At 39.1% G+C, this 25902-nt stretch overlaps 1 protein-coding gene across 44 annotated transcripts in view; it reads left to right on the top strand.

Moving 5' to 3' along the window:
• Nucleotides 1–25902, top strand: part of Ank2 (ankyrin 2, brain) — a 578741-nt gene that overhangs the window by 417610 nt on the left and 135229 nt on the right. For 43 of the 44 annotated variants that reach the window (XM_006500891.3, NM_001327938.1, XM_006500893.3 and 40 more), the window contains 3 exons: nucleotides 2742–2840; nucleotides 5138–5236; nucleotides 25647–25745. In XM_006500891.3, coding sequence (XP_006500954.1) covers nucleotides 2742–2840; nucleotides 5138–5236; nucleotides 25647–25745 — 297 coding nt within the window. Of the gene's footprint in view, nucleotides 1–2741; nucleotides 2841–5137; nucleotides 5237–17720; nucleotides 19051–25646; nucleotides 25746–25902 lie in introns of those variants that run through there. The other variant, XM_006500898.4, reaches the window with a different exon arrangement.

Below are 25902 nucleotides of genomic sequence, written 5' to 3'. Positions count from 1 at the left end.
ATGAATGAACAATATTTTACTGGGTATCTTTTCAAATCCGTTCTTCCCCTATGGCCACCTGAGAGAGTTTTACTTCTTAGCTACTGTGAGTGATGTTGTTCTGAACATAGGGGTACAGAGATCTTTCTAGCATACTGATTACATTTCCTTCGGCATCCCCAGTAATGAGACAATTGGATTATACGGTAGTTCTGTTCTTCAGTATTTTGAAGACGCTATACCATTTTCTACACTGGCTGGACTAATTTTCTTCTCTAACAATGCATAAAGGTTCATTTTTTTCTGCACATATTTACCAACACTTGATATTTTAGGAATGCTGTAATATGTTATGGTTTTGATTTACATTTCCCTAATAATAGTGATATTTGACATAATGTTCCCCATTGTATAGCTTCTTTTGAGAAATTCAGATGGCTTGCTTAGTTTTGTTGTTGTTTCCTCTTTCTCTTTCTTTCTTCCTCCCTCCCTCCGTCTGTCTTTCTTTCTTTCTTTCTCTCTCTCTCTCTTTCTTTCTTTCTTTCTTTCTTTCTTTCTTTCTTTCTTTCTTTTCTTTCTTTCTTTGTGATTGTCTTATTCTTGAGTTCTCTGAATTCCTTGTGTATTTGGAAATAACCCCTTACAATTGTGGCTTGCAAACATTTCCTCTCATTATCTAGTCTGTTTTTACTTTGTTGGTTGGTTTCTTTGCTGTGTGGAAGCTTTTCGGTGTGACTTGATCCCATTCTTCTATTTTTTTTTAATTTTATTGCTTATGATCTTGAGAATAATCCAAAAAACCTCTGTATAGTTCAATGTCATGAGGCATTTCCCCACACTTTTCCTAATAAGTTTATAGTTTCAGGTCTTATCTTGAGTCTTGAATGCATTTTTGTGTTGTTTTTATTACTGGACTGCCTTTGTAGAGTTTTGAAACAAAGGGGTCATTGTTGCATTTCTTGAAAAATGCTCTCTTTTCCCAAATGGTGTTTATGGATACACTTGTCAAAAATCAATTGACTGTATGTAGTACACTGATTCATTCCTGGCCTCTCTATTGAGTCCTGTAAGGCCACGTGTCTTTCTATGTCTGTGCTACACTGGTTGGGTTGCTCCAACTTTGTTGTATATTTTGAGGTCAGTTTTCCCTATTTGGGGTTTTTTGTGGTTTCTTGAATTTTAGGAGTGGATTTGTAAAAGTGTATGTGTCATTGGTACGTTAAGAAATATCACATTGAATTTATAAGCCACATTTAGATATAGATAACATTTTTTTCAGTGGTGTGGTACATAGATTTTAGTAATTTAGGTAGGTAGAAACTGGATTTGACAGTATTATTAGAGATTCTAAGATAAAGTTATTTATTTAAAGAAAAGGCTCTTGGGATCTAAATTTATTTGAAGTACAATACTATCATTGCAGAGTTGTGTAACCTTGAACATGGTCTTTTGGTTTTTAATCACTTTGTAAAAGAGATTTTTCTATCATTTAAATATTTAAGAATAAGATTTATTTGAAAAACTGTATATTTGATACTGGATAGAGTTTTGACTTTAGCGAGCCCAGTAAATAATTTAGAATCGCTGTTTTTATTTTCTCATTAGAAAACACTTATATGCTTTGTGTGTATGTATGTATGTTCTTTTTATATGTGTGCATATGTACATAATGTGTTCTGGGAATGCTTGTGAATATGCAGAGGCCAAAGAAGCACACCCAGTGTTTTTCTGCACCGCTCTCTGCCTTATTCCTCTGAGACAGGTTATCATTGGAGCTCAGTTACTTACCAGCTAGCCCAGGCACCCTCCTGTTCTGTCCCCTGTGAGCACCAAGTTCCAGATGGTTTGCAGCAATACCTAACTTTTTAAATATAATGTTTAAATTATTATTTTCAAGGGGTCTGCAACCTTATAGGAGGAACAACGATATGAACTTACCAGTACCCCCCAGAACTGTGTCTCTAGTTGCATATATAGCAGAGGATGGCCTAGTCGGCCATCAATGGGAGGAGAGGCCCTTGGTACTTCGAAGATCATATGCCCCAATACAGAGGAATGCCAGGGCCAGGAAGTGGGAGTGGGTGGGTTGGGGAGCAGGGTGGGGGGAGGGTATAGGGGGCTTTGGGGATAGCATTTGAAATGTAAATGAAGAAAATATCTAATAAAAAAAAGAACAAAACCCTTTAGGCATGTGGGTTTCTTGTCTGTATGTATATTTGTGCACTACATGTATGATTGCTATCCATGGAGGCCAGAAAAGGACATAGGAAATCCTGGAACTGCAGTAACTGACAGTAGTGAGGTGCCCTGTGTATGTTGAACATAGCCCCTGTAAGAGCAGCTAGTATTCTTAGCCACTGAACTATATCTCCACTTCTGACACCCAGCTTTTTACATGGACTCTGGAAGTGCTGGGGTGTAAACTTAGAGCCATAGATCTACACATGGAGGCCTCTTTCCAGCCCCACGTTTCTACACTTCTTAATTAAAGAGGTTCAAGGTTGATAAAATAAGTTCTCTAAACCCTATTCAGTTACCATTGTGCCTAAATCTCTGGAGATTCAAATTTCTGAACAGAAATAGTCTCCTGTGAACACCAAAAAAGTAAGTAAATAAAATTAAATTAAAAAAGAAAGCAAAGAAAACTAGAGACAAGAAACGAGCGTGTCTGCTGTGGGTTGTGTTTGAGCATGGTTAGCACACTGCTGTCTTGTCATTTCTCTGCTCCTAAGCCTGACTTCTTCTTCTTCTTCTTCTCTCAGAATGGACTCAATGCTCTCCACCTGGCAGCCAAGGAAGGCCATGTGGGCCTTGTGCAGGAGCTGCTGGGAAGAGGGTCCTCCGTGGATTCTGCCACCAAGGTACTGTTCATGTTTCTTAACAATGAGGAAGAGAGGGTTTTTTGTTGTTGTTGTTGTTTATTTATTTATTTTGTTCTATTTTGTCATTTTTTAAATTATTGTAACGTGTTGTTGGAGAGGTTTAAAGCTTTTTCCGGTTATTCAGAAGTCTCCTAGGGATCCTTGACTACTCCGGAATAAAGCTGAAACCGTCTCCATTACTCTAAAGCATTGCGATCATTTCACTTCAGGACTTAGATGTGAGACTCGAGAAGTCTGGAAGCCCAGATCTCATTCTTTATCTCCTATCACTCTTCCTTTGATTCACAAAAATAAGCCTAGATCAACATGATCCTCTGCAGACACATGCACCCATTTGCTTACAGTCAAATGATTTAAGAACAAACGAACAAACACACAAACAGCAGCGTTAAACCAACTTACCTGAAATGGTGTTTTTTTTTTTTTTTTTTTTTTTTTCTTTTAGTGGAAACAAGCAATCTTCTGCTTTGGTTAAGTGGATGTGTCTTTCTTTGGATTCATTCTGTTTGCTATGAGTATACCAGATCCTTAGTGCTCTACTGGGAGAGAACTTTTGGGTTATGGTTTCAATTACTAGAATTATTAAACTATTGATTGTAATATAGTTCACAGTATTTCCCTCCCTTGAATTGTGCATATTAGCATAAACATTCATTGAGCCCACCATGTTTTGGTTGCTTAAATGATATTTGCTCTTGCTTTTATTTTTCTTCTAAATTCTACTGATATTTTTCTCTTTTCAATTGTCCTCCACTTCCTTTTCTTCCCCTGCCTCACGCCCTCTTGGTTGGGAACAGAGTGCTTGGGATCAAACCCAGGGCCTTGCTCATGGCAGGAAGATATGCTATTCTCAATCTGGTGGAATTCTTTCCTGAAATAAGTAAGGATCTCAATTGTGGATCCCCAGGTGGTCTGGGACTCCAAGTGTCCCTTACTGCAGGGATTTCAGATGTGCTCCACCAGTTTTGATTAACTTTGAATCCTAGATTACAGTTGTAGAATTCTCAAGAGAAAAAAATCTTTTAAAAGAAGAAGAAAGGGTTCCACAAATGCTGAGTGGATTGTGGCTCTGCAGTGAGCCGGTAGCAGAAGACAACGAGAATTGAACTTTATGGTTTGAAATCTATGCTTTTGTTTGTTTTAGGTTTTTTATCTTCATGATTTCTCTTAATCACATTTTCAACCTCCTTGATCAGTGTTGAGTTGTATCATAAATTCTGATGTAGCAAGTAGTAGAAGTCATAAGTAATTTCATGGTTGCTCCAGAATTTACTTCTTAATTTAAAAAATACTTTGAGTGAAATCACATGTCCTTGTAGGTAAAAACAGAATTGTAAGCAAAGTTTCTCCAGCCACTGAGAGTCCCCAGGTGCTTTTTTGAAAGATTTATTTTATAGATTGTGTGTGTGCACGCGTGCGCGCGCACATATCTGAGGGGGTACAGAACAGAACATCCAGTGTCCTGGAACTGGTGTGGTTGTAAGCCACCTAATGTAGGTGATGGGGTCTGTGTGCTCTTAACTGAGCCATATCTCCAGTCTCCCTACTTATTTTTGCACAGTTAATGAGCACTGTCTCAATAAGCATTTTTAAATTCACATTTTCTTACAATCATGTGGTTTGGTGTTTTATTTTATTAAAATCCCTTCATCTTTACAGGATACTGTCACACACACACACACACACACACATATCCACAAACTGTGGCTTTGTTAAAATCCAGTCCTCTTATGGCCCCAACACAGAGGCACCAGTACTACAAAAGAAAGTAAAGTGAGAAAGTACCCAAGGAGCTAAAGGGATCTGCAACCCTATAGGAGGATCAACAATATGAACTAACCAGTACCCCCCAGAGCTGTGTCTCTAGTTGCATATGTAGCCGAGGATGGCCTAGTCGGCCATCAATGGGAGGAGAGGCCCCTTGGTCTTGTGAAGATCATATGCCCCAGTACAGGGGAATGCAAGGGCCAGGAAGCAGGAGTAGGGGTGTCGGGGAGCAGGGTAGAGGGAGGGTATAGGGGGCTTTGGGGATAGCATTTGAAATGTAAATAAAGAAAATATCTAATAGAAAAAAAAGAAAGTAAAGTGAGATGTCAGAAGAGATTCCCAACTTCTTATTTTAAAATAGAAATCTTTTGCAAGGTGGCTTGGGGAAATGAGTGGTTTACCATGACAAAGTGTAGATTTTAATAATATGAATAAACTTGAAAATGCTTGTATATTTTGATTTCTGCACAGTTTGGAAACCTCTAACATTTTCGGTTCTGTTTTAACAGAAGGGAAATACCGCCCTTCACATTGCATCACTGGCTGGACAAGCAGAAGTTGTCAAAGTTCTAGTTAAGGAAGGAGCCAATATCAATGCCCAGTCGCAGGTATTGGTGACCTTCGGATTTTCTCTGCTGTGAATATATAATATGGCGTTGTGGTATTGATTTAATATTTTTTTTGTGATGTGTTTTTTTGTTTTGTTTTGCAAATTATTCTTTTACCAATTTTAGCCAAAATATTCTATGACATTATAGAGTTAAACTTCTTATTTCTAAACACTTGGCAAATGGTAATCCATCATTGTCTTTACGTAGTTCAAAACCAAAAGGATCTAATGACAGTGGCCTCTGTGAAATGCAGTTCATGGTTCTGGGCCGCCTCATGATAAGCTGTTTTTCCTGTAATCTGAAAACATTATCCAAAATCCAGCATTGCACTGGGCAAGTTTGCTATGCTGCAGGACTTTCCAGACTCTGTTAACTTATACACAACTTCACTAAAATACTGAAGAAAGCTGGCAGAATGAAACCCTATAGCTTTATGATACACATAAGCATGAAAGCACATTCATGATCCTATTAAAGTTAAGAAAAAAGAAATAATAATTAAGATAAATCACACGGTAAACCTGACCCCCCTTTTTTTTGGTAGAAACTATGTGTGCATGATATTTCCCTTCTTTCCCCTGTGGGTAGGAATCAAGCAACTTACCTTTATAATAAAAATCCATTCCTTTCAAATGTGGCAAGCCCTATGGTTGATACCATATTAAAATACAAACAAAAACAAACAATTAAAAAAAAACAAGTTTCTTTCTATTTGATATATTTGGCTCTATTTTTTTTATAGTGCTAATCACACATTATTGCTACATGAGGTATTGGCAGCTCGTTCTTTGGAGTATCCCCTGGCTTGTCTTCATGTAGCAATATCTACTCCCTGTCCTGTTCATTCCTCATTCTGTCTCCAGAGATATAATTCCATGCACGACACACATACCAATCCAGGAAATGCTAAAGATAAGTGCTGTAATCAGCTTAGTTATTGCTTCATTTTGATTACAGAGATTAATCCCATGACATATACATCATCCATTTTTGTCTGTGTAATGTTATGACGTTTTGATTAATCACTTCTATTTTTGTTTGCAACTCGGACTTTTAGCTAAATTTGTATCAATGGCTAACTAGGAATCGAAAACATACCGTAGCGTAAACCTTTAAGAAAACTATTTGAAGATTGGTACCACTTTAAAAAAAATGTTATGTTCCCATTAGATACAGCTGCATCTTGAGCCTGAAAACACAGGATGCTATGAAATAACTGCTAATAACTGCCCTGTGGGCATGAGCCAGAAGTGTCTGTTTAGTAGTAGAACAGGTATCCAGCAGGCAGGCAGCTCTGGGCTCCTTCCCAAGCTCTACAACAGAGACATTTTTGTATAGAGCAAAATAACATTCTTTTACTCTCTGATAGGCGTCCTCAAACATACACCTGCAGTGTAATCCCCTGCAGGGCTTGCTAAAACTGGGTCTCACTTCAGTTTCTGGATGCTCTGGAGTGGTTAGCTCTCAGAGGTGGGTGCTACCAGTCTGGGAACCGTGCTTGCTTCAGAGGCCACGAGAGATGCCTGGCATGTCACATACCACAAAACATGTGTCAGTGAATTATGAACTTATAAAGCATGGAGCTGAAAGCAAACGATGTTCAAATGGGCACCGGGGTTTTCTTTAGGATGACAGGACACTAACCTGCAATGCTGAGATTTCTGTCTATAAAAAGAACAGGGCTGTATTCCTCCAAATGACTCATTGAACCCAGTGATGTGATAGAAGGTGACATATGGCAAATGTTGCCAAGTAAATGTCTGTTAGAAGCTATGGTATTAGGTATTACTTGGTGGTTTATATGGGTTGTGGACAACGCAAGGATAATTAGCTAAAGCCATCTTAACATTCCTGTGAGTCCACACTCACTGAAGCTTATTCTTCTTGTGGTCCTAATTGTGTCAGCTTTCAACAGATCTTGAAAGAAGGCTGACGTCATCACTATGAGATTAAAATATCATTAATCGTGCAGCACACTGTTAGCTTGATGATTCACATGGCAGGGAATCCCTACACAAAGCTTCAAATGGGATTTTTTTGTTATATTGTGAGAAAATTTATGATTGGGACAAATTATCAAATTTTAAGATGTTTTCTTCTAAACGCCTAACTCATTTGACGACTTTGATGGCATCATTGAATTTAGATACCCACCATTATCAGTTGACTCATATATTTTTTAAAAGAGGTGTTTATGCAGGCAAGTTAACTATCTTGCTGATGAGTCTTAGCAAGTTTGAAAAGGCATGGACTTAAGGCCATGGATGCTGACATGAACCTTCCCTCATTTTTTATTCCCCTCATTCCTAGCTAACTCGGGACATAGTTTTGTGCATCCAACATTTGTTGTTAAATGAGTGGGTGGGGACATATTCAGGGAAATAGAATAAAGTGGGTGTCAGAATCCCAGATTCACAGCACAAATCCTAAATTATATATATGCAAATGTATGTATGTATAAAGCAGGAAGACAATAGAGGGTTAACAGGAGTCATCGTGTGATGTTACCCATCTGCTTTTTACATTGAGCACTGTTTAGTATTTTTATAACTCCGGCTAACCTCTGTTCTGAAGTAGCGTTTGTTTCTTTATGTCTTTCCTTTTCTTTTTCTTTTTTTTTAAACAGGAGCCACCTTGTAAGTAAGGTATGTCTTCATGGCTTCCAACAAACTCAGCTGAATCTGAACTTTCCATTTATTCCCCTGTCACTAGTGGGTGTCTTCATTCTAGCTCCAGACTGTTAGAAATACCATGACTCTTCTCCTTGGAGACTAATTGTCTTATGTATGATTTGGATCGAAAGAATGAACTCAAAACTTAGGAGTATCAATAGTGCGAGACAGTGGAGCCAAGTTCACTGGGTGATGGGCAGGAGCCACAATGTTCCCAGAACTTTTAATTGTATCAACAGAATAATCCAACTGGTTGGACCCAAACAGAATTCCTTTCTCTTTCATAGCAGGAAGAAGTTTTATTGGTTTGGGCAGCAGGAATTTGGATTTTTAAACAGAGGTACACCCAAGTAAAGCTGTGTTTTGAAGATTTAGAGTAGGCTCCTGTCCATTTAAAAAACTAGATTATTTTTTCCCAGATAATACAGAATGATGAGAAAACACTCTTACGAAAATAATGAAAAATTGAAATCTTTTAAAACATAAAGCCTTGGTTTAGGTAAAGTAGGGCGCCTAGGTAAGCAATCAGCCATCCTGTATTGCTCAGTGGGGGTGGGGAACACTAGGCTACAGGTTTGAGCCATTATGGTTCTATCTCTAGCACAGGCAAAAAGGGAAAGAAACGTGCACCACCACCATCACAACAATAACAAAATGGGGCAGGGGGCATCTTTTCAGAGAAGAGCAAAATAACAGCATCACCAAGGGGAACAAAGCACAGGGGCAAAGTAAGTGTCACAACCCAGTAGTGCAATACTGGGAACGGAGACTGTGCGTCTGCCTGTGGTCCAGCAGCTAAGAACCGCTGCTTCCTTCTGCTTGTGTTCTGTGAGGTTGAGTCTGTGACTTAACCTCCCCGTGGCCCTGTATCTCACCTCTAATCTAGCGGTAGTAACACTTGGTTCGTAGAGTCGCTACAAATGTGAGATAGATGCAAAGTCCTGGCTGGCACTGAATGCAGAATGAATGTCACCTGTGGTTCTAATTGTCAGGCATATCATGTTATTTCCCTCCACAACAGTAAAGCGAGAGTCAGGGGGTTGAGGTTACAGACAATGCCATCTGTCATTTTGTTGTTGTTGTTGTTGTTGTTTTCCTGATTGTCTCTTGGAGTTGAAAGATTGTTTTTCTCTGGGTTAGGATGGAGAGAGGTATATCCTTACTCCATTACTAACGTTTATCTTTAGTAATTAGGAGTGTGGAACTTCCTGGCCATAACAGCTTTGACATGTGGAACAGAAAGCTGAATGTTCAGAAAAGTACTTGATACAAATAGGCAGAGAAAAATTTGAATATGGTCAGTGTGTACCAGGGGCTCAACATCATTGCACAACTGAAGCCCAAAGCCTCTTATGATATTAACTTTTGTCCTTCTAGTTTAGTTCTGTTGTCTGTCTGCCTGCCTGCCTGCCTGTCTGTCTGTCTGGTTTAGTGGTGTGTGTGTGTTGTGTGGTTAAGTTGTCTATGTGTGTGTATCTGTTTGTCTGTTTGTGTCTCTCTGTGTGTATGTATGTATGTCCATATGTGTGTACTTGTGTGTGTGTGTATGTACTTGTGTGCCATGCATGTGTGTTTAGAGGAGAGAATAGAGCCTCCTTCTGTGTTATTCTCCACCATATTTTCTTGAGAGAGGGTCTCTTACTGAACCTTACTGGCAGTGAACAAGTCTTAATAATCCTCCTGTCCCCAGTCCCTACAGTACTGGGGTCATAAGCACAGCAACACCCAGCTTTTTTTTACATAGTTCCTGGAAGTTTGAATGCAAGTCTTATTTTCTTGCATAGCAAATTCTTTTCCCACCGGAGCATCTCTTCAGTCTCTTTATTAACTCTTGGTAATTAAACCAACAGATCCAAAAATGTTCACTTTTTATTTTGTTAGCTCTAATAACTAGTTGTAAAATTCTCTATCACTTTATCAAAACCTATATTTCTGTTAAATATTATCATGATCTCAAAAATTGCCATACAGAGTAATGGGGTTCACAATGGCACCCCGACTCACACCTTGGACTTTGCTCACAGTCACACCGTTATCCTCACATGTGGTCCTTGTTGCCCTCCCTGCATTCTGCAGCTTCCTTTCTCCCCTCTAAGGCCCCCTCCTATTTCCATGTCATATGTATTTGCTTTAGGGTCTGATCACATGGAGTTTTTAAACCTCGCATATATGGAGCCAATCTGCTTACATCCGACAACGGGAGTCAAGACACTCCCTCCCTCCCTCCCTCCCTCCCTCCCTCCCTCCCTCCCTCCCTCCCTCCCTCCCTCCTCCTCCTCCTCCTTCTCTCTCTCTCTCTCTCTCTCTCTCTCTCTCTCTCTCTCATTAGCCCATATTACTCTCCTGAGTGTGAGTATTCTAGACTTTTTCCTAAGATATATTTCAATTCTTAACCCCCATTACCACCCTTCATGTGACAAGGAAACAATTTCTGATAAATCTGTTTACTGACTTTCATGACCTTTCAGTTGATAGAGAAAATGACTCAAACACTGTACATCTCTGAAAATCACTCATTCATTTGTTTTCTGCCCCTCTGATTCTGTAGTAGACTCTGTGGCCCTGCTGCAGGATTCTGCCCCGGTCTCAGACAATGAACACATCGTTCCCAGAGTGTTTATCTGCACACTTTATGCCATTGGGACATCTATTCATCGATAGATCAAATTCTAGTTATAGACTTTGTAAAAGTACTTACATCAGAGCAGATTCATCCCTTAGGAGACACGCTACTCACAGCGTTCACGTAGCCCGTGATAAAACCCTGCTGAACGGTAGTGGTGATTCCTTCTGAACAACTGGTCCTGTGTGGGCATCATTATTTGAAAGCCTAATAATAATGATCATCCCATTAGCTTTGACAACTACTGTTTTACACAGTCATGTTCCAGAAATATACCTAAATAGATGAGTCGTGGTGTGTGTGTGTGTGTGTGTGTGTGTGTGTGTGTGCGTGTGTTGGGAGCAGGTATATTTTGGAATTAATGTTATGGATAGTCACAAGTTTCTTCTGGTCTTCACCTCAAAAGCATTCTTTTTTTTTTCTTTTCTTTTCTGCTCCTCAAAAGAAGAATTCAAGAACACTCTTTACAAAAAGAGTGGGCTGAGCCAAGCAGCAACAGCCAGATTCCAGCAGGCAGGGAGCCAACTCTTCTCCCTATGCTATCCCTTCCATCCTGTCTCTCTCTCTCTCAGGAATGAGGCACGCTTTTCTTGGAAGCCCATTTTACCTTGAATTCAGTTTGATATAATTAGATATATGAGATGCAAGAATATGTATAGGAATCTGAGGACCTTAAAGTTAAACTGTTCTCCAGCACAAAGAGTAACAACACTCTATGTTCTCCTGGCAGGAAGTCCAGAATCTTGTTTGGTAGAGCTAGAATTGACGACCAGTGTTCTTCAGGCCATGATCCGGTCCTTCAGGACTGACTGCTATGGTCTGAATTTACCACTATCAGTTCTTTTTCTGTATGTCCTGCTTTGAGTGTCTGTTGGGAGTTCTTTTTGAACCTAGAAGCAAGGCAATGAAAATAGATTTCCTGTAAGACTTTTTAAAATAATCTGACTTTGAATGAAAAGTTAGGAAATGAGTTAGGTATAAATATGTCCTGTCATGGGTGAACTTTAGAGGTGAACACAACTCCTTAGACTCTGGGGTCTGTAACTTTTATATTGGGATCAAGTATTTTATACATCCAGATTTTTTTAAGTAAATAAAGCACTTTCTAAAGGAACAGGTTGTTTTAAGTACCTCCTTCTTGGAATGAGACAGCCTGTGTCAGGAAACCTAGTGCACACTCTACAGTTATCATAAGTACATGGATCAACCTTGTTATTTCACATGCTAATCTGAGCACCGTTGTCTTAGAAGGGAACTCACCTTCACTGTCAGCTAGGATTCTTCTCCTCTTGTGCATCATATCCATCATATCCATCATATCCATCATATCCATCATATCCATCTATTCATCATACGAAGGGTCTTTCTGTGGCAAGCAGTAAACTAGAACAGGTTAAAGGCTGTTAAACATTGTATCCATGGGAGTTTATGCACCTTCTTGATCTCAGAGCTTCTGAGTGCCACCTGCTCTAGTGGGTAAGTCAGCACAGGCCCACTTAATTAAGAAGAATTTTATAGTAAGGCATTTGTCACCTTAAACTATGGTGTTTCTCAAACATTACTGAATCTTTTTATATTATTCATATTCACAGGTATTATAACACATGAAAAATGACTTAAAATGGGACCTTAGTAATATTCAACACTGATTTTTTGTTTGCCTGTCTCTTTTGCTCAATATAGAGATGAACCTAGGGCCCCACACATATTAGGCAGGCCCTTTTACCCATGCACCACAATCCTCGCCTTTCAAGCTGTTCAATATCAGACATGGGATAAGAATAGCTCTAGAGTGCTGACAGCTTTTATGTGACTCTCAGAAAATAAATGTACCGCAAATATCATAAAAATAAAATGAGATTTTTATTTTGGAAAATTCAAAGAGATTTTTGAATCCCCATGAAATCTGTCAGTATATTTGTGTCTCTGCCTGTGTTAGACCACATATTGTGATTTTTGATTTGCAAGTACTCTCTCAAGTTGATTAGTTATCATTAGGTGACAACATGATTGACAGCACTGAAGGAAGCAGTAATTTTATTTGATTGAGTATTCAGATTTTCTAGATATGTCTGGAGGCGGAGCTACACTGTTATCTTCTATATTTGCTAGGAAATTCAAGGCTACTGTCTGCACTTGATAACATGACAAGGTGAGGCTTCCTGTGAGCTGTTCTCATGAATCTTGCAGTTGTTTTATACTGCAGTTGCCTATAGAGACTTGGACCAGGACTTAAAGGCAGCTGAAATAGGACACATATTTAGTAACTACTCATTAAAAACAATTATGAGTATGTGTGTATGTTTGTGTGTGTATGTTGTATGAGAGAAGCAAAGGAGCCCTAGCTTCTGACTATTTTAATATTTGAAATTAAAATTTTGATGCCCATTTAGTTAACTTCAAAATAATGCAGTGGTAACTGATCAAATGAGCACAGTGGCTTAATTCAATATAAGGACTTTAGTCCAATGGGCTTTTGCTCTGGTGGGGGAAATGAAAGAACCCTACAGTGGTTGTTGTTGACTTAAGTTTTTCATTGCTTATGTAACATATTTTCTTGTGTAAGTTACTGGATCACTTAAGATATTGCTCAAAAACAGATATTTTAAAGCTCTTGTTACAATGAAGAGGTGAACACATTGCAACTAACTAAGCAAACAAACAAACAAACGAACAATCAACAAACCAGACAACCCCCCCACCCCCCAATCTGGCTCTTATAATCTATACTGTTGGTAAAGAAATACAAAAAAAAAGTGCTAGGGAGTAAATGACCACTTAGGTTCAATATTCAAATATGTAATGACCATTTTTTTTTATTTCTCATGTTCAAACATTTTCATTACTCATGTAATCATTTCTCAGATCCCAACATCTGTAAGATATGATTTTAGTTTATATCTTCGTAGCTATTTATTCTATACACATTGTAAAGGAATTTTTCCATGTGATTATAAAGATAAATGTGATATCATGAGGAGGATTTACTGCAAGATAAACATAACATTTCTTTAAAGAAATGTTCTCTGTGTGTGTGTCTGTGTCAGGGGAGGGAGGCTGTGAGACCAGTTCATGTGCTCACGGGACACCAGAGAAGGATGTAAGATGAAGGAGTTGGTCCTCTCTCAATAATGTGTGCAGATTCCAAGGAGAGACCTCAGGTACTTAGGCATGGCAGCCACCACCTTTCTCCACTAAACTATCTCTGCCCAAGCTCAACATCTAATTTACAACTTAAATAAAAATTAGCATTATATGTACAAAAAATGATGCAAGCAAGGTCTTGTGAGTTTCCTCCCTTCCACATTAGCATGTCCGTTGGTGTATCCTTGTGTTTCTCATGTCTGGGTAGCCGCCATGTTGGTGAACTTTTATGAGTATGGCTTCTGACATTCATAGGAGACACAATCTGACAGCCAACCTCCTGATCTTCTGGCTCTTAGAATCCTTTCATCTCCTCTTTCACAATGATCGCTGAGGTTGGGTGTAGGAACTGTGTTGTCGATGGATCCTTTGGGATTGGGCTCTAGAACTCTACATTTTGATTGGCTGTGGTTTTCTCTAATGGTCTTCAACTGCTGCAAAGAGACTTTTATTTGATGAGGCATGAGGGCTATACTTATCTGTGGGTATAAGAATGTGTATTTAGGATGTAGTTAGGGACTAGGCTGGTTTAGTAAATTTCTTCTCTAAGATTTACTGTTTTGCTAAGTCTGGGTAGCCGGCTAGGATTCAAGTACCAGGTGTGATTTCTGTCTTGTTTAGTGGGTCTTGAGTCTGTTTAGAAAGCTATTGGATCTCATGAACGCCATACTGCTTGTTGCTGTGCTTCATAGGCATCGTAGCTGGTAGAGCTGATTATTGCTTCCTGTGGAAGCTTGCATGGCACCTTCTGGCACCATGAAAGCTATTCTTCATGGAGGAGGCTTCCGGGTCAGTTCCAGCCCAGGGATCTCGGGCCCTGTGTTTGACATGCATGGTGCCTTCAGCAATAGGGAAGAGAAACATCCGTGGGAACACCAAGGGCAATAGCAATAGCCTGTAATGTTTTAGGAGTCTCTTAGACCGCTCTGACCAACAACACGAAAGAGGGCTTCGCATGGCTGGTGTGCTTTTTGTAGGTGGTCTTTCTTGATTCTTGGAGTGAGCATTGTTAGGCAAGGTGAGAATATTACATTTAAACTATTTTTGCATATTTATAGATGAACTTATGTGTATTATAGGTATTGTAGGTAGATAGTTAATAGTATGAATCCTTATGAGATTTTAAGACTTCCTTGTTATTGTTTTATTCTCCTCCCTTTCTTTTGCTTGTATTTATTTCTCCTCTCCCTAATTAGATTTCCCGTTTTACCCATTTCCTCAGTCTGATCACTTGCACGCTGTTATTGGACTCTCTGTTGCTCTCCTACTCCTGCAATGACTCCTGTGTACTCTCCTGGTTTCTGAAGTTCCTCAGGTTACTTACAAGCAGCTAAGGGGAGAGCAGTCTTCTCCAGGAAACAGCAGGCCAATCGGCTATCTGTTACCTATTCATCATTCCTGAAAACATACGTGTGCAAGTGACATTATACATTATCCTGAGCAGGTTGTCACTATATATTTAAGACATATATATGTTCATATACTCAGTCATATGCATATTTATAAATGTACACACACACACACACACACACACATATATAAAACAACAATTAACAAAAGAGGTTATGAATTTGAAAGAGAACAAGGAGGAGTATATGAGATTGTTTAGAGAGTGGAAAAGAAAGGGAGAAATCTCACAAAGTAAAAGAAATAACAATGTAATGTCATTGCTTGCACTAGTTGATTTATTTTACTTTATGCATTCTTCATTTTATTTTTTAAAAGGTAAAGATTAATTTATCTTCATTTTGTGTGTATAGGTATTTTGCCTGTATGTATATATGTCTGTGCACCCTATGTATTTCTGATGGCCTCAGACTCCAGAAAAGGTTATTGGGTGCCCTGGGCCTAGAGCTTACAGATGGCTGGGTGCCATTATATGGGTACTGGGAATGGAACTTGGATCCTCTAGTGCTCCTAACTTCTAAGCCAAGTCTCCAGCCCAGAGTGCTTTATTTTAATCTAATAGCAATATTGAAAACTGTACTTTGGTTTAGATGTCATATGAATTATGATGTCTCCAACTTTAAATAGGAAATGGCTCACCTTGTACTTGAATTATAAAACCCTTCAGTTATAAAATTCAGACAAGTCAGTGAGCTCCAGGATCCCTCCAGCTCTGAATGCTTCCTCCATATCCAAGGCTCAGAGTCTTTCTCTGTCACTCCTGTGATTCCTGTAACATCTGATTTATTTTAGACTGTGCACCACTGTAGACCTACAATGCTGGTCATACTCTGTTGTCTGTTGTTATAAGAAGAAATCATGTCTGTTCCTCTGTCCACATTTTCTAAAAAAAAAAAACCAACCAAATTCTGAATTTAGTTGAAGGGAGCAGCTCAAATGTTGTGCAAACATGAAGCCACTGTGTGCTAGAGAGTGTCCTGTATGGATTGCCTTCAGTTATCCAAAGGTCTTTTGAATCTAGAAGATGAGGGGAGCAGTTGAGCTTCACTGTCAAATAGTGTACAACCCTATGCTTCCTTCTTGTTTCTTAAACACACCCCCAGAGTCCCCAAAGTTGTCTTTATTTTCACGACTACAATTAGTCCAGATTGGCTTCCTGTATCTTTCACAGCTAGGCATTCACAGTGTATTTAGGGACATGATTTGAATCATCCTGACCTTCAAGCTTGTTGATAATTTTAGGATTCTTCCAGACCTCATTTCTCACAATCTGCTTCAATAGGAGAGGGGTACGGAAGGTACTGAGAATGAAGAGCATAGCAGTGCCCACCAACCAGTCTTAATGCTACTATGTGTCTAGCCGATAGACTGTCAGGCTGCTAAAGAGTTCTGCTCTGGACAAAGAGTAAAATTAAACCCTCAATCTTGATGTCTACCTGCTAACAAAAGACAGAGGACTTCTTCTGAAAGCATATTTGACTTTCATTAATCCCAGACTATCTGTAACCATTCCAATCATTCTTACTTTCTATTACTACAGATAGCTATAACATTTGTTTTCCCATAAGAACAGAAAGTAAATCCAAAGAACACATTGAAAGTTAGGCTACTATGGACATTGAAAACTGTAGGTTTTTTCTTCTTCTTCTAGTACTGCCTCAGACTATGTGTGGTTTGACCTAGACAAATAGACCCCAGCTATCTATTTCATCTATTCATTCTTCTCAGTGCAGTGGTCTAATCTTTTCTGGCTTCAAAGTACTCTATAGATGGTAACAGGATGCAGTGGCTGCTGGGTCATCATGCTTCCACTTATAGCTAACTCACATCCCAGGATTCTACAGGAAGCATCCCTCATATGCCTTTTTGGAACTCAGCACAGTTAAATACTGCTTTCCTGATAGCTTGGGGATTGGGAGAAATAGAGGGCCTCTTATATCCCCATTAACCTCAAGAAGAACAGTGCGTATAGATTTTTGTTTTAAGCATTTTAAGAGCTATATGTCTAAAATATTTGAAGGTAGCTGTTTAAGACAATTTCCTTCCTCAAGAGAAAGGAAGGGATATGAAGTAAGAATGGCAAGATGTGTGATTGGCAAGGGAGACACAGGCTTGTTGGACATCTCTCACTGTGCATTGTGTTTCTGCTTACTAACTATTGCTACTAAACAATTCTCTGACCAACTTAGTGATTTCAAACACCACGCATGTATTATCATCACTGTTTCTGAGTGGGGGCTCAGCTTGCATAATTGTGGTTCAGCGTTCCTCTTGAGGTCATTGTGAGGACACTCAGAGCTAGTCACTGAAGGCATTTCTAGGGTGAAGCACTCAATCCCCAGATATTTTTCAAGCAGCTCCTTCTCCTGTGGGTCTCTCCTTGGCTGCTTGAAGGTCATCATGACAAAGACTCATCCTTCCTAGAGTAGGTGACCTAAAAAGAGGGTACCAGGGTGAAAAGCAGTGACTTTAAGTCTAGACCTTGAAGCCATTCACTATCAACTCCTCCATAATCAAGGCCTTAAAAGCAAACCATTAAGACATTCTTCATTTAAGCAGAAGGGGCCAGACTTACATATTTGAGAATAATTTAGTCGTGAGTTAAAAACATCACAGATGGAAGAAGTTTGGGTTCTGTTTATTTTATCTATGTGTTTAAGGTGTATTAATTGGGCACCTGCTTCGACCTAAGCATTGTGTGTGGAAATGCATGCATGTGGAGGCCAGAGGTGGACATTGGGTGTCTTCATTTATTGGTTTCCAAATATCATCATTATCATCATATTTGAGTCTCTGATTGGATCCAGAGCTCACTGACTAGCTAGTGGGACGGGCTAGACCAACTGGCTAGACCGACCAACTAGTTGGCTCCAGGGATCTGCCTAGCACTTCACCCATCGAGCCCTCTCCCATCTCTGTGAAAGATATTTTATAAGCACGGGATAAAGATTCTTGATGTGAGTTCTACTTGATGTTTAGATTCTCCCAAGCTCAGCTTGATTTCTGGATCTGAAAAAAAGAGTTATAACTAATCTGACTATCATAACACTGATGAATAAATAATATGTATTGAAACCACTTGTGCTCCTTCTAATCATAGAGTGTAGTATAGATACCTGAATACTAGCTTACCTTGGAATCAACCAACATTATCTCAATTTTCCCTTCTCAACTATTCCTCACTTCCTTACAAAAACCTTTCTTTCCTTTCCAGTAACTATAGTCAGGGCGTTTTCTATTTCATCCTCTATTTTTAGCATCGTAATCTCCTAAAGTGCAGATATGTTCATGTCAAATCCCTGTTTAAAAAAAATCCAAGTGACTCACATCATTTAAAACAAAGTGCTGAGCCCTTAGTGATGTAAGAAGGGTCAAGTTCTGCCAAACCCAGTCCTCCCCCCCCACCCCCGACATCTGGCACTGAGTCATGTGTAAGGCCCTTTTCTCTCTTTTTCTTCATCTCCATCTCAAAAGCTGTTTCTGCGTCTGTACTTCCCTGGTTCTCCTACTCTTTACACTGAGTCACTTCTGTGGCATCTTGATGATAGAATTTCCTCACATAGTTGAGTGCTGTGTCCTTCATCTGCGCTATCCTTATGGAATATGTAATTTAAAAAAATCAGAGTAGTTAGATGTGCCCCTCAATCTGTGTGTAGTAGTTTAAGCATAGCTATCTCAGCTTTGGACTGGGGTTCTCATGGGAAGAGGTGTGGACAGCAGGAGAAGCCTTGGGTAAAGGTGTCAGGAGTGAGTGGAGCCTTCAGTGAATGTGTACTGTTATCAAGGAACAGTACAGTGACTCAGACCCATGGGTGTGGGAAGAACCGTCCTCAGGTCAGTCTGAGGGAGGAGGCACAGCCTTCCTCTGGGACCATACATCATAAACCCACTGAGGTTCTGGAATGCCTGTATAGTTGGTGATGCTCTGTCACAGCAAGCATGATTCACCTGATTGCAGCTCTTCTGTAAGTGCGTCTATGTGTCTGTCTTCTCTTCAGTCTCTCTTTGCCCCAGTCTGTTTTCCAGGACTAACCTGTCTGTGATGGATGTAGCAAAGAGGTTTTGTGTTTATTTTTGAGTCACTGTCTGAGTATAATGCTGAGCAATAAATAGCCACCAAACATCTTCGGTAGAATAGTTTTTTTTCTTTGTTTTTTTTTTAAATTAGGTATTTTCTTCATTTACATTTCCAATGCTATCCCAAAAGTCACCCATACCCTCCCCCCCCACTGCCCTGCCCCCCCCCACTCCCACTTCTTGGCCCTGGCATTCCCCTATACTGAGACATATAAAGTTTGCAAGACCAATGGGCCTCTCTTTCCACTAATGGCCAACTAGGTTATCTTCTGATACATATGCAGCTAGAGACACGATCTCCAGGGGGTACTGGTTAGTTCATAATGTTGTTGCACCTATAGACACCTTTAGCTCCTTGGGTACTTTCTCTAGCTCCTCCATTGGGGGCCCTGTGATCCATCCAATAGCTGACTGTGAGCATCCACTTCTGTGTTTGATTGCCCTTTCTAATTCGTTGAAGAATTGAGTTGGAATTTTGATGGGGATTGCATTGAATCTGTAGATTGCTTTTGGCAAGATAGCCATTTTTACTATATTGATCCTGCCAATCCATGAGCATGGGAGATCTTTCCATCTTTGAGATCTTCTTTAATTTCTTTCTTCAGAGACTTGAAGTTTTTAATCATACAGATCTTTCACTTCCTTAGTTAGAGTCATGCCAAGGTATTTTATATTATTTGTGACTATTGTGAAGGGTATTGTTTCCCTAATTTCTTTCTCAGCCTGTTTATTCTTTGTGTAAAGAAAAGCCATTGACTTGTTTGAGTTAATTTTATATCCAGCTACTTCATTGAAGCTGTTTATCAGGTTTAGGAGTTCTCTGGTGGAATTTTTAGGGTCACTTATATATACTATCATATCATCTGCAAAAGTGATATTTTGACTTCTTCCTTTCCAATTTCTATCCCCTTGATCTGCATTTGTTGTCGAATTGCTCTGGCTAGGACTTCAAATACTATGTTGAATAGGTATGGAGAAAGTGGGCAGCCTTGTCTATTCCCTGATTTTAGTGGGATTGTTTCCAGCTTCTCACCATTTACTTAGATGTTGGCTACTGGATTGCTGTAGATTGCTTTTATCATGTTTAGGTATGGGCCTCGAATTCCTGATCTTTCCAAGACTTTTATCATGAATGGGTATTGGATTTTGTCAAATGCTTTCTCCGCATCTAACGAGATGATCATGTGGTTTTTGTCTTTGAGTCTGTTTATATAGTGGATTATGTTGATGGATTTCCGTATATTAAACCATCCCTGCATCCCTGGAATGAAACCTACTTTGTCAGAATGGATGATTGTTTTGATGTGTTCTTGGATTCAGTTAGCGAGAATTTTATTGAGTATTTTTGCATTGATATTCATAAGGGAAATTGGTCTGAAGTTCTCTATCTTTGTGGAATAGTTTTTTATGGATAGAGGTACTGTTCGTAGTATTTAGGAAGCAGAGACACAAAGATGGACCCCACATCTTTATCACTGCTGGAGATCTGAACTCAGGTGCTCATGCTCACACAGCTCAGGCTTTACCCACTGAGCCATCCATGCAGCCGTGTGTGAGGCAATTTAAAAAGCACAAAATCAACATTAATGAGAGTCCTTCTTGGGGTTTGATTTCTCCAAAGTTCAGCATGATTTCTGGATCTGAAAAGAGTTTTATAACTATCTGAGAACCACTGACAATTATTAATAAATAATATCAATTGAAATTATATTTTAGGGGGTATGAATCCATTGTTCCAGAACTACCATATATGACTCTCCTTTCTCGCACTTAGGATAAGCCAAAGATGTGGGTATCAGACTTTTTATATCAGCAATCAGAAGTTATATATGTCTTCATACGTATTTCCACTTAAACCCTTTTAGAAAACAAAACAGGCATGGCTCATTGAACAGCACCTTCATGTATGTATGAGGAGACCAGGAATGATGTTTTAAGGAATGTTAAGAAAAGTTGAAGAGTCTCCTATACAGTATACAATGGTATCAGTATACTGCCTTGTCTGTTCTAATTGCTCAAAGGAGTCCTTACTGCCAAGTGAGCTGTTTCTAAATATTATAAGGAAAGAAAGGATACTTTCCATATTTTGGATCTGTAGGAAATCCATATTTCCTATTCATCATGGTTTAAAAAAAGAAGCACCCCATCTCTTAACCATGGTGGCATCATGGCTCCAATCTCCATCTCTTAACCACGGCAGTACCATGGCTCCATTTCTGCATCTCATAACTGTGGTGACATCATGGCTCCAGTTCTCCATCGTTAATATACACTATTGCAGATGCTGTAAAAGCTGTTCTGGTCTCCTACCACCCCAATCCAAGACATTTGATTCTTGTTGTTGTAACAAAACAATTAACAGACACAATTAACAAAATCAGTGCCTTGTGACAACACCAAATTATTCTCTATTCTTTTTTTTTTTAAATTAACAATCCAGGGTTAACACCATGGTGTTGACAAGGCTGTTTTCTCCTGAAGGCTTTAGCTGATAATCCATTTCTTGGCTGGTTCATCTTCTAAAGGTATATTCCTTTGATCATTGCCCATTCCTCCACCATTTTAGCCAGGAGACAGAGTTGACTCTTCTCTATTTTCTCTTGATTCTCTCTTCCAAATCTTCATTGTTATATTGATCTTACTGGATCACCATCCCTGCAGTTCAAGATCTTTCAAGCGCGTTTTGCCACATAAGGGATAGCCTAATGATTAGGATGATGCCATCACTCCAATCTGCAGTATTCCCAAAAGGCTCATGTTTTGAATACTTGGTGCTTGGTATGAAACTATTATGTAGAATCTTTACAGAGGTACCATCTGTGTGAAAGAAGTAGGTTTCTAGTAGCAGGTCTTTGGGGCTGTCTCTGTCTCTGGTTCTGAATCAGCTTTCTTTCTTTCTGGGTCCACATCCATGCCAATGCCCAGTGTCTCATACTCCCACTGCCTTGACCATGACTGCTCCTGTTTCTATGTCTTTTCTATTATGGTGGGCTGAAATTCCCCAGAAATCCTGAACCAAAAGGAAACCCTTTACTTATTACATTATTCTGTCATTTATTTGGTCAGCAAATATAATGAATAGAGATGGATATGGATATATGTAAAGCCATCACTCAGATGGCGAAGGATGTCTGAGAGGACGACAGAAAATTCTGAGCAAGGACTGGGACTGTACTTGGGAACACTAGGTAGTGAGTCTGGTAGTCAGGTAGTCTGCATCACAGTCTAGACACCAAGGAGACATGGGGCTCTTGGTTCTTCCGAACCTTTTCATTTTCAGACATGTGCATAATGCCTCCTAGCATATTCTGTAATACATGATAATCTGAAACACTAAGAGTGCTATGTAAGTTATGTACATTCAAGATGATGAAATGGTGTGTGAATGGATAAATACAGAAGACATTATATAGATACTGTTTATGCAGGCCCTATATACAATGAGAATCTATACAATCTATAGAGTTAATACTTATCTTAAGTAGTTTTAACAGTTCAAATGGTTCAGCATGGAACATATTCCCTGAGAAACCCAGGACCTCTTCCTGTTTCCTTTTCTCTTGACCTAACTAGATGATTCTATGAAAGGACTGTTAGCAATGGCTGGGTTCTGTTAATGCTCCTTTGCTCTCAGTGTTTCCCTGTCTCTTGTTGCGAAAGCTCTTCATTCCACACCTACTCGTTGTTTTGAACAGTCTTTCTTGGCTTTCCCTTCCTTAGAATCTCTAATTCCATCCTTCCGCCACCTCTTCAGTGTTCTTAAAATATACCAGATTTCACCTGCTTGATATGCCTTGGAAAATATACTCTCCAGCTAGCAGAAGTTATTCACAAATTATAACACTATTGTTCATTTACTCTTCTTAAATTATTTCTATTTTAGATTAAAAATTACTTTCGCCATTTGTACCCTGGATATATTCTTTCATAAGCAAAAGTTAAATTTCTCTACTTATTGTACTTGTAGAATTTATATTATATTTTGCTGGTTATCAGCCACTTTCTTTTTTTTTTTTTTTGAGTCCTTTTAAAAAATTTTTATTAGATATTTTCTTCATTTACATTTCAAATGCTATCCCAAAAGCCCCCTATACCCTCCCCCCGCCTTGCTCCCCCACAGACCCACTCCCACTACTTGGCCCTGGCCTTCCCCTGTACTGAGGCATATAAAGTTTGTACGACCAAGGGGCCTCTCTTCCCAGTGATGGCCAACTAGGCCATCTTCTGATACATATGCAGCTAGAGACATGAGCTCTGGGCATACTGGTTAGTTTATATTGTTGTTCCACTTATAGGGTTGCAGACCCCGTCAGATCCTTGGGTACTTTCTGTAGCTCCTCCATTGGGGGCCCTGTGTTCCATCCAATAGATGACTGTGAGCATCCACTTCTGTATTTGCCAGGCACTGGCATAGCCTCACTAGAGTCAGCTATATCAGGGTCCTGTTGGCAAAATCTTGCTGGCATATGCAATAGTGTTTGCGTTTGGTGGTTGTATATGGGATGGATCCCTGAATGGGGCAGTCTCTGCATGGTCCTTCTTTCTGTCTCATCTCCAAACTTTGTCTCTGTAACTCCTTACATGGGTATTTTGTTCCCCATTCTAACTCTTCTTGAGTTTCATGTGTTTTGCGAATTGTATCTGTATTTTTTTTTCTTGAGGTTTTCCGTGCCATTTGGACATAGGCTGAGGTCTTGCAAGAGTTTATTATGATTCAAGGCTTGTATCAGCCACTTTCAATACTGTTTCTGCTTCTAAATTGCAAGCAAAAGAATTTTGTTTCAACAAAGCAATTTAAAACCAATTATTGCTACTTTCTATGGGTAGTTCATAATCTCAATAGTTCATCTCACTCTTACTCATTCTTATGAATGAATATAGGTCATGTGTAAACATCTATGTTTAATAATATGACATAGGAATTGCCCAATTTCTTTGAAAAAAACATGAGGTGGAGCTTCGGAAGTCTTGTGGAAGAGTTGGGGGGGAAGGATTGAGGAACCTAGAGGGCATAGGGACTCTGCAAGAAGACCAACAAAGTCAACTAACCTGGACACTTGGGGGTTTCCAAAGACTGAACCTCGAGCCAAAGAGCATAAATGGGCTGGGTGTAGGGCCTCCCTGCATATATGTAAAAGATGTGCAACTTGGTCTTTATGTGTGTCCTTTCAACAACTGAAGTGGAGGCTATCCTTAAAGCTGAACCCTGTTCCGCTAACTGGGCTGAATTGTCTGACCTCACTGGGAGAAGATGTGCCTAGTCCTGCAATGACTTGAGGTGCTATGGTGGGATGATACACAAAGCAACCCTTTCCCTTCCCAGAGAAGAAGGGGAGGGAGTTAGAGAAGGGGCTGTGTAAGGGTGGGACGGGGAGGAGGCGGGGCTGAGATCACAATGTAAAGTGAATAAGTAAATAAATGGAAAAAGTATAACTGCATTAAAAAATGCTTTTCCTCTCCTCAACAAAGTTAGTATGCTTTAAGTCATAAAGAAATAAAAAGGAAATGTGCCAGTTAAACTTAATTTTAAACTCATGGTATAACATTTCTCTGGATTTTTTTTTCTATAAGTACATAATAATGAATATCATTATGATATGTACTCTATGAGGGTACACATATTTGTCCTGTTTGTCACTTTATCCCAGGGATGGCTCAGCTACTCTAACAAACAATTGAAAAAAATGAATGTGAAAATGAATGCTAAATATTCAAAGTGGCCTTTAAAATAATGTATCAGTATTCAGTATACAATGCTATTATGATCAGAAGTATAGAATTTCTCACTCACTGTCACTCAAGGTAATGATCTCTTCTAGAATGATCTGTTATTAATAATAACTGGTAGCACTAAGAATGCTTCAGTACATATAGTATGTATGTATGTGTACATATATACATAACATACATACACATACATATATGTATATATATAAAATAAGATACTACCTAGTATTATATTCAAGACAATGGTAGTGTGTTTCAAATTCAGTAGAACTCAACTTCCTAATGCTGCAGCCCTGTAATACAGTTCTTCATGTTGTGGTGACACCAACCATAAAATTATTTTGTTGCTACTCCATAATTGCAATTTTGCTATTGTTACAAATCATAACATAAATATTATTTAGTCAGGATATCTGATATGCGACTCCCAAAGGGGTCACGACGCACAGTTTGAGAACTGCTGATTTAAATGATTTGTGGGTTGATAAATATAGAAGATATTATATAGATACTGTTTTTTATATATATGTATAACAAGAATCTGTTATAGAAATATATTCTAGGGAGTTCATGTTTTAAATACTTTATGCAGTTCGAATAGTTTATATTGTTTACTTCATTTAAAATTAATATAAATACAGAAGATATTACATTGACATGATTTCCTGTAGTGTGAATTTTTTCCTTATGATGTAACTTTGGTTGGCCTGAAACTTTCCAAATGATTGAGATTTCTGTTTTTGCTGTCTGTTCTCAGAATGGCTTCACTCCTTTGTACATGGCTGCCCAGGAGAATCACATTGATGTTGTAAAATATTTGCTAGAAAATGGAGCTAACCAGAGTACTGCTACAGAGGTAGGTTTGCTATTGGATTCTTTAAGGTCTATATTCTTTATACCAGTTGCAAAGAATCTCCACTCCTCTGTCTAAAGCATATTCAAATTATTATTGTAATCCACAATAATGACCACTGAGTGGCTCAGGTTTGTGTACATCAAATGAGTTCATTCCT

The sequence above is a fragment of the Mus musculus genome, chromosome 3 (genome assembly GCF_000001635.26).
Source record: "Mus musculus strain C57BL/6J chromosome 3, GRCm38.p6 C57BL/6J".
Lineage (NCBI taxonomy): Eukaryota > Metazoa > Chordata > Mammalia > Rodentia > Muridae > Mus > Mus musculus.
Note: the sequence above shows the minus strand (reverse complement) of the source record. Positions and strands in the feature narration are given on the sequence as shown.